The sequence below is a fragment of the Cherax quadricarinatus genome, chromosome 8 (assembly GCF_038502225.1).
Source record: "Cherax quadricarinatus isolate ZL_2023a chromosome 8, ASM3850222v1, whole genome shotgun sequence".
Classification (NCBI taxonomy): Eukaryota; Metazoa; Arthropoda; class Malacostraca; order Decapoda; family Parastacidae; genus Cherax; species Cherax quadricarinatus.
In genome coordinates this window covers 39,693,084-39,708,165 of record NC_091299.1, presented here as the reverse complement: position 1 = coordinate 39,708,165, position 15,082 = coordinate 39,693,084, and the positions used below count along the sequence as shown (strand labels likewise).

At 39.0% G+C, this 15,082-nt stretch overlaps 1 protein-coding gene across 1 annotated transcript in view; it reads left to right on the top strand.

The window, feature by feature from the left end:
- Positions 1-9,494, top strand: part of LOC128684580 (uncharacterized) — a 110,974-nt gene extending 101,480 nt beyond the window's left edge. The window contains exons 7-8 of the mRNA XM_070082739.1: positions 134-427; positions 9,360-9,494. Of these exons, the coding sequence (XP_069938840.1) occupies positions 134-427; positions 9,360-9,494 (429 nt within the window). The remainder of the gene's footprint in view (positions 1-133; positions 428-9,359) is intronic.
- Positions 9,495-15,082: the final 5,588 nt, after the last annotated feature.

The following is a 15,082-nucleotide window of genomic DNA, read 5'->3' as shown; positions in this document are numbered from 1 at the left end:
CTTCTGGCAAGACAGTGATGGAGTGAATGATGGTGAAAGTTTTCCTTGTTTGGGCCACCCTGCCTTGGTGGGAATCGGCCGATGTGTTAATTAAAAAAATCTGGTGTTGAAAAAGGAGGTTCTACTTTTTCAGGAGGAAAATAGGTGGCTGAAGCTTCGCTTAGATGAGTTTGGGAGTGAGTGTGAGAAGGATTTAGTTGGTAAAGAGGAAATGGTCTCCAGCAGTGAGAGTGAAAGCCGCTTTATGTGGCCAGTGGTTCACAGTTCAGGAAGGACGATAAGGAGCGTTAACAGAGAAAATGTGAAGGTAGGATATCAATTCTCTGTTCTCCAGGAAGAGTGCACTTCAGTGGTTAGTGAGGCTGAAGGTACCACTGATTCCCCTGCTAATCAATGTAAGAATATTTTAATTGTTGGAGATTCTCAGGTAAGATATATGAACCATGCTTTTTGTAGCAGAGATAGAAAGGCCAGACAGAGGGTGTACCTTCCAGGAACTGGTGTTGGTGACATAGTCAGCAGGTTGGATAATATGCTGGGGGTAACAACATTGGGAAGGGCAGGAGAGAGAAGCTGCTGGATAAGCACAGGTCAGCCATAGAAGTAGTCAGGGTTAAGGGAGGGATCCCAGTCATATGTAGCATCTTACTTAGAAAGGGAGTGGGCAATGAATGGATGTCTAAAACAATTGGTATAAATTGCTGGCTTGACAGGTACTGCAAGGAACTTGCAATCCCATTCATGGATAACTGGAACCTATTCCATGGCAAACGTGATATGTATGCAAGGGATGGCATTCATCTCTCTGGGAATGGGGTGGTTGCATTAGCTAATTCGATTGAGAGGGTAATTGATGACTTGTCTAGAAATTTAAACTGATAGATTATAGAGGTATGGGTGTTTTTGGGAAACAATCAGGCTGCAGTATTAGAGTTAAAAACAGCAGTTATTACTGGGATACCTCAGGGATATGTTTAAAAGACAATATTCAAAATAAAGTTGCTAGTAATAGCAAATCAATTGATCAACTAACAAAGAGAGATAGTAGAGGGCAACGAGTGACTAGCTCCCTTAAGGTTAACTATATAAATAGTAGGAGTCTAAAAAATGAGATAGATGAGCTAAGATTACTTGCAAGTGCAGGTTATGTAGATATTATTGGTATAACGGAGACCTGGTTCAACCTGAAAGATAGAAAAATGCCTTCTGAATGCAACATACAGGGCTATAAACTATTCCACACTGATAGGGTCAACAGGAAGGGTGGTGGAATGGCGATGTTTTTCAGAGATAATTTAAATTGTTGTCATAGACATGATATAAGATTAGAAACATCGAACACAGAATCTGGCTACAGTTTCTCTAGGGTCGTGACAAATTAATTTTGGGTGTGATTTATAGGCCCACAAACCTTGATAGGGAGTGCAGTAAGCTGTTATGGGGCGAAATTCACAAGACATCTAGATACGAAAATGTTGTGTTAATTGCAGATTTAAACTTTAGATAAGTTGATTGGAACAACATGACAGGAAATCTTGAGTCTAATGACTATCTTGATACGGTTCAGGATTGCTTTTTAGAACAGTTTGTGACAGAACCAACCAGAGGAAACAATCTGCTTGACTTGGTTCTTGCCAACAGTCACTAATTAATAATCTTGAGGTTAATGATGAGGTTGGGGAAAGTGATCACAAATCACTTAATTTCAATATATCATGGAATTACCCAGATAACTGCAATCAAATCTCTGTCCCAGATTTTCGCTTGGTCGATTTCATGGGACTGAAAAATTACTTGAGTGGGCTAAATTGGGATATCCTGACTATGGGGTCAGGTAGGTGATCTTGGTTGCCAATATGACGTTTTTCAGAGCATAGCTGCCCAGACAACTTTTGTTCCGAGTAGGGAAATTAGATCTAACAAAAATGATCCCAAATGGATGAACATTAGATTAAAACATCTCATTGGTCAAAAGAGAGGCATATATAGGCGTATCAAAAGAGGGGATGGGCAGTTAAGAAATCAATACATTCAATTAAATAAAGAAATAAAGAAAGGAATAAGAAGAGCAAATTGGGGTTATGAGGCTAAGGTCGCAAGGGATTCGAAAACTAACCCAGGTATACAGAAGTAAGATTAAGGACAAGATAGGCCCACTTAAGAGTAACTCTGGTCAGATCACTGACAGTGATAAGGATATGTGTGAAATTTTCAATATCTACCTCCTCTCAGTTTTTACCCAGGAAAATACTAGCGAAATTCCTGAATTAATAGATTATGTAGAACAGGATGATAATAAATTATGCACGATTGCTGGAACTAGTGACATGGTTCTCAGACAAATTGAGAAACTAGAACCTAACAAATCCCCAGGCCCTGATGAACTGTTTGCAAGGGTGTTAAAGGAATGTAAAGAGGAACTTAGCATACCTTTGGCTAATCTTTTTAACATATCACTACAAACTGGCATAGTGCCTGATAAGTGGAAAATGACAAATGTAATACCTATTTACAGGGCAGGTGACAGGTTCTTGGCTTCGAACTATAGACCAATAAGCCTTACCTCCATAGTGAGAAAATTTATGGAATCAATAATTGCAGAAGCAATTCGTAGCCATCTTGATAGGCACAGATTGATTAATGAATCTCAACAGGGTTTTACAAAAGGGCGTTCCTGTCTTACGAATTTACTAACTTTTTTCACTAAGGTGTTTGAGGAGGTAGATCGTGGTAATGAATGTGATAATATGTATATGGACTTCAGTAAGGCTTATGACAGAGTTCCATATCAGAGGCTATTGAGGAAACTTAAGGCACACGAAATAGGAGGAGAAATTTTTTCCTGGGTAGAGGCAGGGCTGACAGATAGGCAGCAGAGAGTTTGCATAAATGGAGAGAAATCAGAATGGGGGCACGTCACAAGCGGTGTTCCGCAGGGGTCAGTGTTGGGCCCGTTGTTGTTCACAATTTACTTAAACGACATAGATGAGGGAATAAATAGCGACATAAGCAAATTTGCTGATGACACCAAAATAGGCCGTCCAATTCATTCTAATGAGGACATTAGTGCAGTCCAGGATGATTTGAATAGACTGACGCAATGGTCGGAGAAGTGACAGATGCAGTTTAATATAGAGAAATGCAAAGTTCTAAATGTTGGACAGGAAAATAACCATGCCACATATAAACTAAATAAAATGTAGATCTTAATACCACTGATTGCGAAAAAGATTTAGGAGTTCTGGTTAGCAGTAATTTAAAACCAAGACAACAGTGCATTAGTGTTCGCAATAAAGCTAAGAGAATTCTTGGCTTCATATCTAGAAGTATAAATAATAGAAGTCCTCAGGTTGTTCTTTAACTCTATTTATCCTTGGTTAGGCCTCATTTAGACTATGCTGCTCAGTTCTGGTCACCGTATTACAGAATGGATATAAATGCTCTGGAAAACGTACAGAGGAGGATGACAAAGTTGATCCCATGTTACAGAAATTTTTTCCTATGAGGATTGACTGAAGGCCCTGAATGTGCACTCTCTCGAAAGACGAAGAATTAGGGGAGATATGATCGAGGTGTATAAATGGAAAAAAGGAATAAATAAAGGGGATGTAAATAGCGTGCTGAAAATTTCCTGCCAAGACAGGACTCGCAGCAATGGTTTCATGTTGGAAAAATTCAGATTCAGGAAGGATTTAGGAAAGCACTGGTTTGGTAATAGAGTTGTGGATGAGTGGAACAAACTCCCGAGTACAGTTATAGAGGCTAAAACGTTGTGTAGTTTTAAAAATAAGTTAGATAAATACATGAGCGGGTGTGGGTGGGTGTGAGTTGGACCCGACTAGCTTGTGCTACTAGGTCTGATGCCGTGCTCTTTCCTTAAGTGGAAGTTTCCTGACTAGGTGGGTCATTGGGCTAATCTGGGGTGGGGACATGGACCTGCTCCGCATGGGTCAGTAGGCCTGTTTCAGTGTTCCTTCTCTCTTACGTTATGTTCTTCTTGTGATAAAAAAAATGCTTAATATTTAAAAGGGTGAACCGGTAAGACAGCGGAAGATTTCAATCAGATGACAAAAATTCCAGCAGCTGCGGGGGGTCGTGATATGACTAAGATCAGCGTAAGGAATTTTGTCATGTTTCCTTATAAACCTTACCTAAATTAACCTGTCTGGCTTAACTGTTAATGGGGTTGCAAGCCTGTCGGCTTCATTAGGGTCATAAGAACTGCACGGCAGCCTTTTCACAACCAGACAAGAATACTTTAATACCTAAAATAAGGATTAAATTTAATACTTAGCATATATACGCTGAGAGAACTACACCTCCCCTCCCTCTCAGGGCACATATCCTGTTAGAATGTAGGTTTGGTTGAGTAAAATTCGTCTGAAAGCAGGACAATTGTCTCCTGACCCGGGTCTTAAGTTATGTGTTGATCCACCACTGGCGCTTATGGTCATCTGGCCGAGGCCTTCCACTGGCTTACCGGTCCACTCCTTCAGAAAAAAAAATATTCAGCACATTATTCGAGGCTGAGTTAGGCTAGGTAAGGTTTGTCTTAATTCATATAATAACCCACAGCAGGAGCTATCGGTCATCTGACCGAGGCCTTCCGCTGGCTTAACGTCCCACCCTTTTCAAAATTATGGTTTTAATTTACAAGCATTTTATAAAGAGGCTGAGCCAGATCCAACGTTATATTTTTGTTGCTTTTATTTAAATACAGCTTTTACTTTCGTCCTACATAAAGTATTTTTTACTAGGTAACTTATATACACATCCATTAACAATGTTCTATGCGAATATATTTTTAATAAATCTTGATGTACATAAGATTTTTCTCTCCTTCACTTTCTTGACTGAGACATCAATAATATATTACTTGACTGAGACATCAATAATATATTACTTGACTGAGACATCAATAATATATTACTTGACTGAGACATCAATAATATATTACTTGACTGAGACATCAATAATATATTACTTGACTGAGACATCAATAATATATTACTTGACTGAGACATCAATAATATATTACTTGACTGAGACATCAATAATATATTACTTGACTGAGACATCAATAATATATTACTTGACTGAGACATCAATAATATATTACTTGACTGAGACATCAATAATATATTACTTGACTGAGACATCAATAATATATTACCTGACTGAGACATCAATAATATATTACCTGACTGAGACATCAATAATATATTACTTGACTGAGACATCAATAATATATTACCTGACTGAGACATCAATAATATATTACCTGACTGAGACATCAATAATATATTACCTGACTGAGACATCAATAATATATTACCTGACTGAGACATCAATAATATATTACCTGACTGAGACATCAATAATATATTACCTGACTGAGACATCAATAATATATTACTTGACTGAGACATCAATAATATATTACCTGACTGAGACATCAATAATATATTACCTGACTGAGACATCAATAATATATTACTTGACTGAGACATCAATAATATATTACCTGACTGAGACATCAATAATATATTACCTGTCTGATACATTAAAACTTTGAAGCACATGAAAGAGTCAGTCTGTATTTATCGCACAGAAATGAACAAGATTATATAGTTGAAAAATTTGCACTTGCTTAGTTGAAAACTAATCTGAACCTTTTATTTGGTTAGTTTGAAACTATTCAGATGAAATATTCTTAAGTTACTGCATGGGAAATGTATGTTTTTTTTTTTAATATTAGATATAAATTGGTAGTTATGCACCCTGATAGGAATCCAAACCTTCCTGTTTGTAAATAAAAAAAACAACAGGCACAATACCGTGATTGGAACAGTACACAAAATAACCCGCACGTAGGAGAGAGGAGCTTACGACTACGTTTGGGTCCGACTTGGACCATTTACAAAGTCACAATGACTTTGTAAATGGTTCAAGTCGGACCGAAACGTCGTTGTAAGCTCCTCTCTTCTACGTGCGGGTTATTTTGTGTATACCTTTATGTAGTATACACCAGCGCTTGAAATATGATAGTGATCAGATGAGTTTTCAGGTTATCGAACGGAAACTGCAATGAAAATTTAATATGTAAAAATGAAAAATTGATGAACATAGTCAATTATAAGCCTAACTTACTTCTTCTAAGAAAGACACAGCAGTGTTGAAAACTTGTGTAGGAGGAAGAAATATTTTACATTCAAGGAAAATTCTAAATCCGTATGGGTCATACAGAACACTGCACATCAAGTGAAAAAATGGCGAGTTGTAGAAAGAGGAAGGAGAAGAAAATATTCGACAGCCATTACGAATACCTGCATTATCTTTCAGAGGATATATTGTAATGAGTTTAATGAGTGGGCTTTTCAGGTAACATAATCAATGATATACGTCAAAAAATAATTCTATTTCCCATTGCTAATGTAAATTTGAATCTTTTCTATAAATGATAAACTAATTTATATCTTCAATATCCTCAATAAGTTCTTTGAATAAATAGAATCACATCCAGGAATATCTTAAGTACTAGGCGAGCTCTTTAAGGCATCGTTTATGAGTAAAACTAAGAGGCATTCAATGACCAAAATTCATGAACAAAGGATTATCAAGTGGTACGAACTTTTTGATTATTTTTTTTCCTCTCCAATTCACAGGTTATAGTGAGGCTGACAACTCCGTGATCGTGTTGGCGATCCTGACGGAGTTACACAAACAACCCTTGTACTGGAATTTATATTTTTATCAGTAGAATCGCTGAGCCCACAGGGGTCATATCGCGACAAGGGAATAGAAGGTAATCATGTTCGACCTAAGAAAAGAGAGAACGTCCATAATTCTTCAGATCAAAAGCCCTTCACCAGCATTAAGCTACCACATTGAACGGCTGGGTATACGAGATAGAGAAAACTGACTGTTGTTAATTAATGTTTCTACGAATGCTTGGTGTCCGTTTGTACTTTGATATATTTGTACTTTGATATATTTTCATGCAACTTCTTATTTTTAATATTATAAACAACGTTATAATCTTCAGTATATTCTGGTTCTTCTTCATTCGTTGGTACTCTCCCGGTCCTGGCCTTTTCCAAGTGGTGGCCCGACCTTGGCTCCCTTCCTCGGGAGTATCTCAGACTAATGTTTGCCATGGGAGGAAGAACAAATGCCTCCCCATCGTTGGGACCAACTGTCCCCAGGCCTATGCACAGTCCCCGCCCTCACGGGGCTCGTAGGGAGAAGACAGGCTTCTCTGGTCTGCCATCCCCGCCCCAGGGGAACTAATGGGAACGGCAGTCTTGTGGGCTGCAGGAGCAAGCTCTGGCTTGGGCGCCTACCTTGCCCTAGAAGGGCTGGGCATGGTGATCCTTCCTCTTATTCTGGTTTTAACTTCATTTTATTTGTACACTCTTTTATTTGTAAAACTGCGTCTTTGCAATGATGATGCAAGTAACTATCGTCCTTGCATCACAAAATATAAAAAATAGTCACTTCAAGTTTGTTATTACATATAATATTTATTTGTTTCAAAGGTATTTAAATGAGAAATTCATGATAGTGCAACACAAAGAATACATAGGCACAATACTGTGACTGGAATACACATAGAACACAGCGTCATTTAGGAGAAACTTATGACGACTCTTCTGGCTGACTTGGACCATTAATTAACTAGTCACATACTAACACACGAAGGTAAGGGAGTCAGTATATAAACGACAGGAGGCAGGGACGGGAGACAGAGAGATAGAAAAAAAGGGAAGTGGAGATAGTAGTGAAAGAGGTAGTGCTGAAAGTGGAAGAAATAGTAGTAGTATTAGTAGTAGTTGTAGTGGTAGTAGTCAGAGTGGAGTGAAGCGAGGTAGAAGTGGAGGAAGTTTAAGAAAAAAGGAAAAACCTGCAAAAGATCTAGTTGGCCACGAGGGTGGGACCAAAAACACAAGAAAGAAAAACAGAACACACCTAGGCAGAAGTAAAAAAGGGCAATGAAAATATGGGAAAAGTGAGGAGGTAGGGAGGTATGATCAGGTCAAGTCACGAGAGTTCTGAAGTTTGGAGCATTTGAATCAGTTTAACGAGAAACAAAGGCACCTACAGAGACAAAGCCAAATAAGATTCAAAATTAGGAGTCGTGTATAATGGATGCTTTAACGAGACGGTGTCTTGGCAGAGGACCAGTCAATTGGATGACTGTGAGCTCTAACATTGCAGAAAACAAAGCATTACTGTTACCGGAAAGTCTAAAACCTCTTTTGTGCTCTTTAAGTCTGTCAGGAAAAAAAGAAACGATTATAACTATGACCATAATTTTTAAAGAGATGCACAGGTAAGCCAGTGGAAGGCCTTGGTCAGATGACTAAAAGCTCCAACTGCTGTCATCATCTGACTAAGACTTGCGTCAGGAAATACTTGTCCTGTTTCCTGACGATCCTTATCTAACCTAACCTCTGTCAAAAAGAGAGCAGCCAGTTTCTCCAAAGTATTGGAGTGAGCAAGATGAGATGAAATAGAGTAGACTCTGAAAGCATCAATAGCATGTGGAGAAGTACAAACTATATTACCACGAAGGGTGTTAGTTTAGGGAAAAGTAAGTATAATGTCTAAGTAACGGAAAGAATTTTAAGATTTGAGAGACTGGAAATATAGGGAACGAAAACAACAGGATATATCACAGGAGCAGAGAGTTTGGGAAAGAAGACAGTCCGTTTAGCACCTGAGAAGTTTATGAAATCGGAACGGTAGCTAAGACGAGACAACAAATTGCGAAGAATGGAAATTTCTGAGTCAAGGAACTGAAAGGCACAGAAGGCACGGAGAAGGAAAGAAATAAGAATATTTTTCTAGACCGAGGGAGCATGGTAAGAAATGTAGTGAATGTATGTGCCACTGTGAATAGGCTTGGTCTACTCTTGTATATATTCTGGCTCCCTTATCTTCGTGTGTTAGTTTGTGAGTAGTTAATTGACGAAGTCAGATGTAACGTATGAAACACTTGACCCAGCACGCTGAGAGCTCTGGGACAGGTATAAGATCATATGTGAGGTGATACCTCACCGTTATAAGTTTTCTACTTCCCTATTATTTTTACTGTTCATTGATAATGTAAGAAATCAAGAATTTGCTTGGGAATTCACAGTTTTTTCACATTGCATATTTTGCATATTGTGTTACCACCCGTTTACTGTGATATTATTGCACAAAAACACACACACGCATATATACACACGCACACGCACAGGAGATTGAAAACATCATCAGAGAAATAGGCGAGGAGGATATGACTGAGATAGTAAATTTTCATAGAACATGGGAGTACTTGAAGGTGAGAAATCGGACGGTAAACTTATTTTCAGGACAGAAACGGTGCAGCACTGGATCCTGCAAGAGAAACCATGGCTGAAGGAATCATCAACATAGAAGAGGGCGTTTCTAGACAGCAACAGAACAAGAACAGAACGACAGCACGAACGAGTGGTATTGATCAATAACAACACTGCACTAGCCAAGGACTCGAACCCATCCTGCTTTGGCCTGCAGAACAGAACGACAGCAGCTGAGGGAGAGGACACAGAAGCGAAAGGGGCTAGGAAGAGAAACAAGGATAGAGTCAGCGAAGGACAACCAAAGCAGGGCAGAGCAACAAGCACAAGCACACACAGAACCACTCTTAAAACACCACAGCCAAATTTGCTATCCCAACACAACCCACAATCCACACTTACAGCCCTCACCCCACACTGCTGTAGAATCCCATAGCACACTGCCAGATCCCCCGCCCCCACAGACCCCCTTAGAACACAGTGTTGGAGAGCAAAATAAAGGTATGGTACACCAATGCTGATGGAATAACAAATAAGTGGGAGGAGTGGCACGACAGAATCAAAGAGGCATTACCAGTCATAATAGCTCTCACAGAAACCAAGATCACATGAATGATAACAGATACCATCTTTCCAACTGGATGCCAGACCCTGAAGAAAGACAGAGGGAACAGAGGGGGTGGAGGAGTAGCACTGTTCATCAAAAACTAATGGGATTTTGATGAGCTGGAGAGAGGAGACAGAAGAGAAGCAAGAGACTACATAATAGGTACACTTCAGTCTGGAGGTCTCAAGGTGGTAATTGCAGTGATATATAAACCACCACAGAACAGCAGGAGGCCAAGGCAAGAGTTTGATGAGAATAACAGAGTGTTAATTGACACACTGGCTGAAGTGGCCAGAAGGGCTCATGCGAGCAGGGCAAAGCTGCTGATTGTGGGTGACTTCATTCACAAGGAAATTGACTGGGAGAACCTGGAGCCACATGGGGGCCCAGAAATGAGGGCTAAATTGACGGAAGTGTTACTAGAAAACCATGTACCAACACGTAAGGGAAACCCCTAGAGAGAAAGCAGAGGATGAACCAGCAAGACTGGACGTAGTATTCACCATGAGTTTTGCAGATATCGAGGATATCACATATAAAAGACCCTCTTGGGGGCAGTGACTACGTGGTTTTGAGCTTCGAATACACTGTGGACTTACAAGTGGAGAGGGAAGCAGGAAGGACAAGACGAATGAAGCCAAACTACGAGAGGGGACTACACAGCATGAAGAATTTCCTTCAAGAGGTTCAATGGGACAGAGAACTGGCAGGGAAGTCAGCAAATGAGATGATGGATTATGTGACAACAATATACAAGCTGAGGAGAGGTTTGTTCCCAAGGGTAACAGATATAACGAGAAAGCCAGTATGACCCCTTGATTCACGAAAAGGTGTAGAGAGGCCAAAACCAAGTGTGCTAGAGAATGGAAGAAGCATAGGAGGCAAAGTACCCAGGAGAATAAAGAAAGCAGTCATAGAGCCAGAAATGAATATGCACAGGTAAGAAGGGAGGCCCAAATGACAATACGAAAATTAAATAGCAGCGAAAGACAAATCTTTTGATAGAGTTCCGCACCATAGACTGTTAAAAAAAGTGGCAGCTGGGGTTAAATCCGAGTGGGGATCTGTAACAAGTGGCGTTCCACAGGGATCAATCTTGGGCCCGTTGTTGTTTATAATATATATCAATCATCTTGATGAGGGAATTACTAGTGATATGAGCAAATTCGCCGATGACACAAAGATAGGTAGGATAATTGATTCAAACGTAGATGTTATGGAACTTCAGGAGGATTTAAACAAACTCTATTCTTGGTCAGAAAAGTGGCAGATGCAGTTCAATGTAGATAAATGCAAGGTTCTGAAGCTCGGGAGTGCCCATAACCCTAGTACTTATAAGTTAAATGATGTAGAACTTAGCCATACAGACTGCGAAAAGGACTTGGGGGTTATGGTGAGCAGCAACCTTAAACCAAGACAGCAATGCCTAAGCGTACGTAATAAGGCAAATAGATTACTGGGATTTATATCAAGAAGTGTAAGCAACAGAAGTCCAGAGGTCATACTGCAGCTTTATACATCATTAGTAAGGCCTCACCTAGATTATGCAGCTCAGTTCTGGTCTCCATATTACAGAATGGACATAAATTCGTTAGAAAACATTCAGCGTAGGATGACTAAATTAATACATAGCATTAGAAATCTTCCTTATGAAGAAAGATTGAAGACTCTTAAGTTATATTCACTTGTTAGACGAAGAATGAGGGGAGACCTGATCGAAGTGTATAAGTGGAAGATAGGTATTAATAAAGGGGATATTAATAAGGTCTTGAGGATGTCTCTCCAAGAGAGAACCCGCAGTAATGGATTTAAATTAGATAAGTTTAGATTTAGAAAGGACATAGGAAAGTATTGGTTTGGAAATAGGGTAGTTGATGAGTGGAACAGTCTACCTAGTTGGGTTATTGAGGCTGGGACTTTGGTTAGTTTCAAATTTATGTTGGATAAGTACATGAGTGGGAGGGGTTGGATTTGAGTGGGACTTTCACATCAGAGCTTATTTCTTGGGTGGCATTGAAAATTGGGTTGGGCAAATGTTTTGTTAGTGGGATGAATTGTAAAGGACCTGCCTAGTATGGGCCAACAGGCCTCCTGCAGTGTTCCTCCTTTCTTATGTTCTTATGTTCTAACCTGAAGCTGTTGCAAAGCCACATCCAGAGGAAATCAACAGTCAACGATCAGGTAATCAGGCTGAGGAAGAAAGGAGGTGAAATCGCAATAAACGACCGCAAAGTATGTGAGGAGCTCAACAAGAGATTCAAAGAAGTGTTGACAAATGAGACAGAAGGGACTCCAGGAAGACGGAGAGGTGGGGAACACCATCAAGTGTTGGACACAATGCATACAACCGAGGAAAAAATGAAGAGGCTGCTAAGCGAACTAGATACCTCAAAGGAGAGGGGCTGGATAACATCTCTCCATGGGTCCTGAGAGAGGGAGCATATCATACATGTCAGTATCATTGACATGTATGATATGCAAAATCAGTGAGTGGTGGAGCACTTAGAAAGGAATGAGCTTATCAACGACAACCAGCACGGTTTCAGGGACGGGAAATCCTGTCACAAACCTACTGGAGTTCTGTGACAGGGTGACAGCAATAAGACAAGAGAGAGAGGGGGTAGGTAGAATGCGTTTTCTTGGACACAGTTCTACACAAGAGATTAGTTCAAAGCTGGAGGACCAGGCAGGGATAACAAGGCACTGCAGTGGATCAGGGAATGCCTGTTGGAAAGACAATAGCGAGTCATGGTACGTGACGAGGTGTCAGAGTGGGCGCCTGTGATGAGCGGGGTTCCACAGAGGTTAGTCCTAGGACCGGTGTTGTTTCTGGTATATATGAATAAAATGACGGAAGGAATAGACTCCGACGTGTCCCTGTTTTCAGATAATGTAAAGTTGATGAGAAGAATTCAATCGGACGAGGTCTAGGGAGAGCTGCAAAGGGATCTGCACAGGCTGCAGGTCTGGTCCAGAAACTGGCTTCTGGAGTTCAACCCCAGTAAGTGCAAAGTCATGAAGATTAGGGAAGGGCAAAGAAGACTGCAGATGGAGTACAGTCTAGGAGGCCAGAGACTACAAATTTCACTCAAGCAAAATGATCTTGGGGTGAGTATAACACCGGGCACTTTTTCTGAGGTGCACATTAGCCAAATAACTGCTGCAGCATACGGGCACCTAGCAAACCTAAGAATAGCATTCCGACATTTCAATAATGAATCGTTCCGGACCAAGTACATCGTGTACGTTAGGCCTGTATTGGAGTATGCAGCGCCAGTTTGGAACCCACACCTAGCCAAGCACGTAAGGAAATTAGAGAAACTGAAATGTTCTGCAACAAGACTATTCCCGGAGCTCAGGGGTATGCATGTCCTACGAAGAGAGGTAAAGATAAATCGACTTGACGACTCTTGAGAACAAGAGTGATAGGGGTATATGATAACGACAAGGTGAACAGAGACAAGATATTCCAGAGATGGGACAGAGCAACAAGGGGCCACAATTGGGTGTTGAAGACTCAGATAAATCACAGGGATGTTAGAAAATGTTTTTTTTTTAGTCACAGAGAAGTCAGGAAGTGGTAGGTAGTGGAAGGTAGTAGGTTGACAGACAGCAACCGCCCAGAGAGGTATTACCGTCCAGCCAAATAAGTGTGAAACAGAGACCTGTAATTGTTTCGCATGATGGTAGGATTGCTGGTGTCTTTTTTCTGTGTCATAAACATGCAATGTTTCAGGTATGTCTTGCTACTTCTACTTACACATGCATGTGCAAGCATATATAAACACACTCCTCTGGGTTTCCTTCTATTTTCTTACTGTCTCTTTCTTGTTTATTTCCTCTTATCTCCATGGGAAAGGGAACAGAATTCTTCTTGAGTGTCGTAAGAGGCAACTAAAACGCCGGGACCAAGGGGCTAGTAACCCTTTCTTCTTTATACATTACTAAATTAAAAAAGTGAAACTTTCGTTTTTCTTTTTAGGTCACCCTGCCTTGGTGGGATATGGCCGGTTTGATGATAATAAGTATATATATACATACATATATATATATATATATATATATATATATATATATATATATATATATATATATATATATATATATACATATATATATATATATATATATATATATATATATATATATATATATATAAATATATATATATATATATAAATATATATATGTATATATATATATATATATATATATATATATATATATATACATACATATATATATACATATATATATACATAAATATATATATATATACATATATATAAATATATATATATATATATATATATATATATATATATATACATATATATATACATATATACATACATAAATATATATATATATATATATATATATATATATATATATATATACATATATATATATATATATATATACATATATATATATATATATATATATATATATATATATATATATATGTATATATATATATAAATATATATATATACATATATATATATATATATATATATATATATATATATATATATATATATACCCCATATAAATATATATATATATATATATATATATATATATATATATATATATATATATATATATATATATATATATATATATATATATATATATATTATAATTTTTTTTTATTATCACACTGGCCGATTCCCACCAAGGCAGGGTGGCCCGAAAAAGAAAAACTTTCACCATCATTCACTCCATCACTGTCTTGCCAGAAGGGTGCTTTACACTACAGTTTTTAAACTGAAACATTAACACCCCTCCTTCAGAGTGCAGGCACTGTACTTCCCATCTCCAGGACTCAAGTCCGGCCTGCCGGTTTCCCTGAACCCCTTCATAAATGTTACTTTGCTCACACTCCAACAGCACGTCAAGTATTAAAAACCATATGTCTCCATTCACTCCAATCAAACACGCTCACGCATGCCTGCTGGAAGTCCAAGCCCCTCGCACACAAAACCTCCTTTACCCCCTCCCTTCAACCTTTCCTAGGCCGACCCCTACCCCGTCTTCCTTCCACTACAGACTGATAGACTCTTGAAGTCACTCTGTTTCGCTCCATTCTCTCTACATGTCCGAACCACCTCAACAACCCTTCCTCAGCCCTCTGGACAAC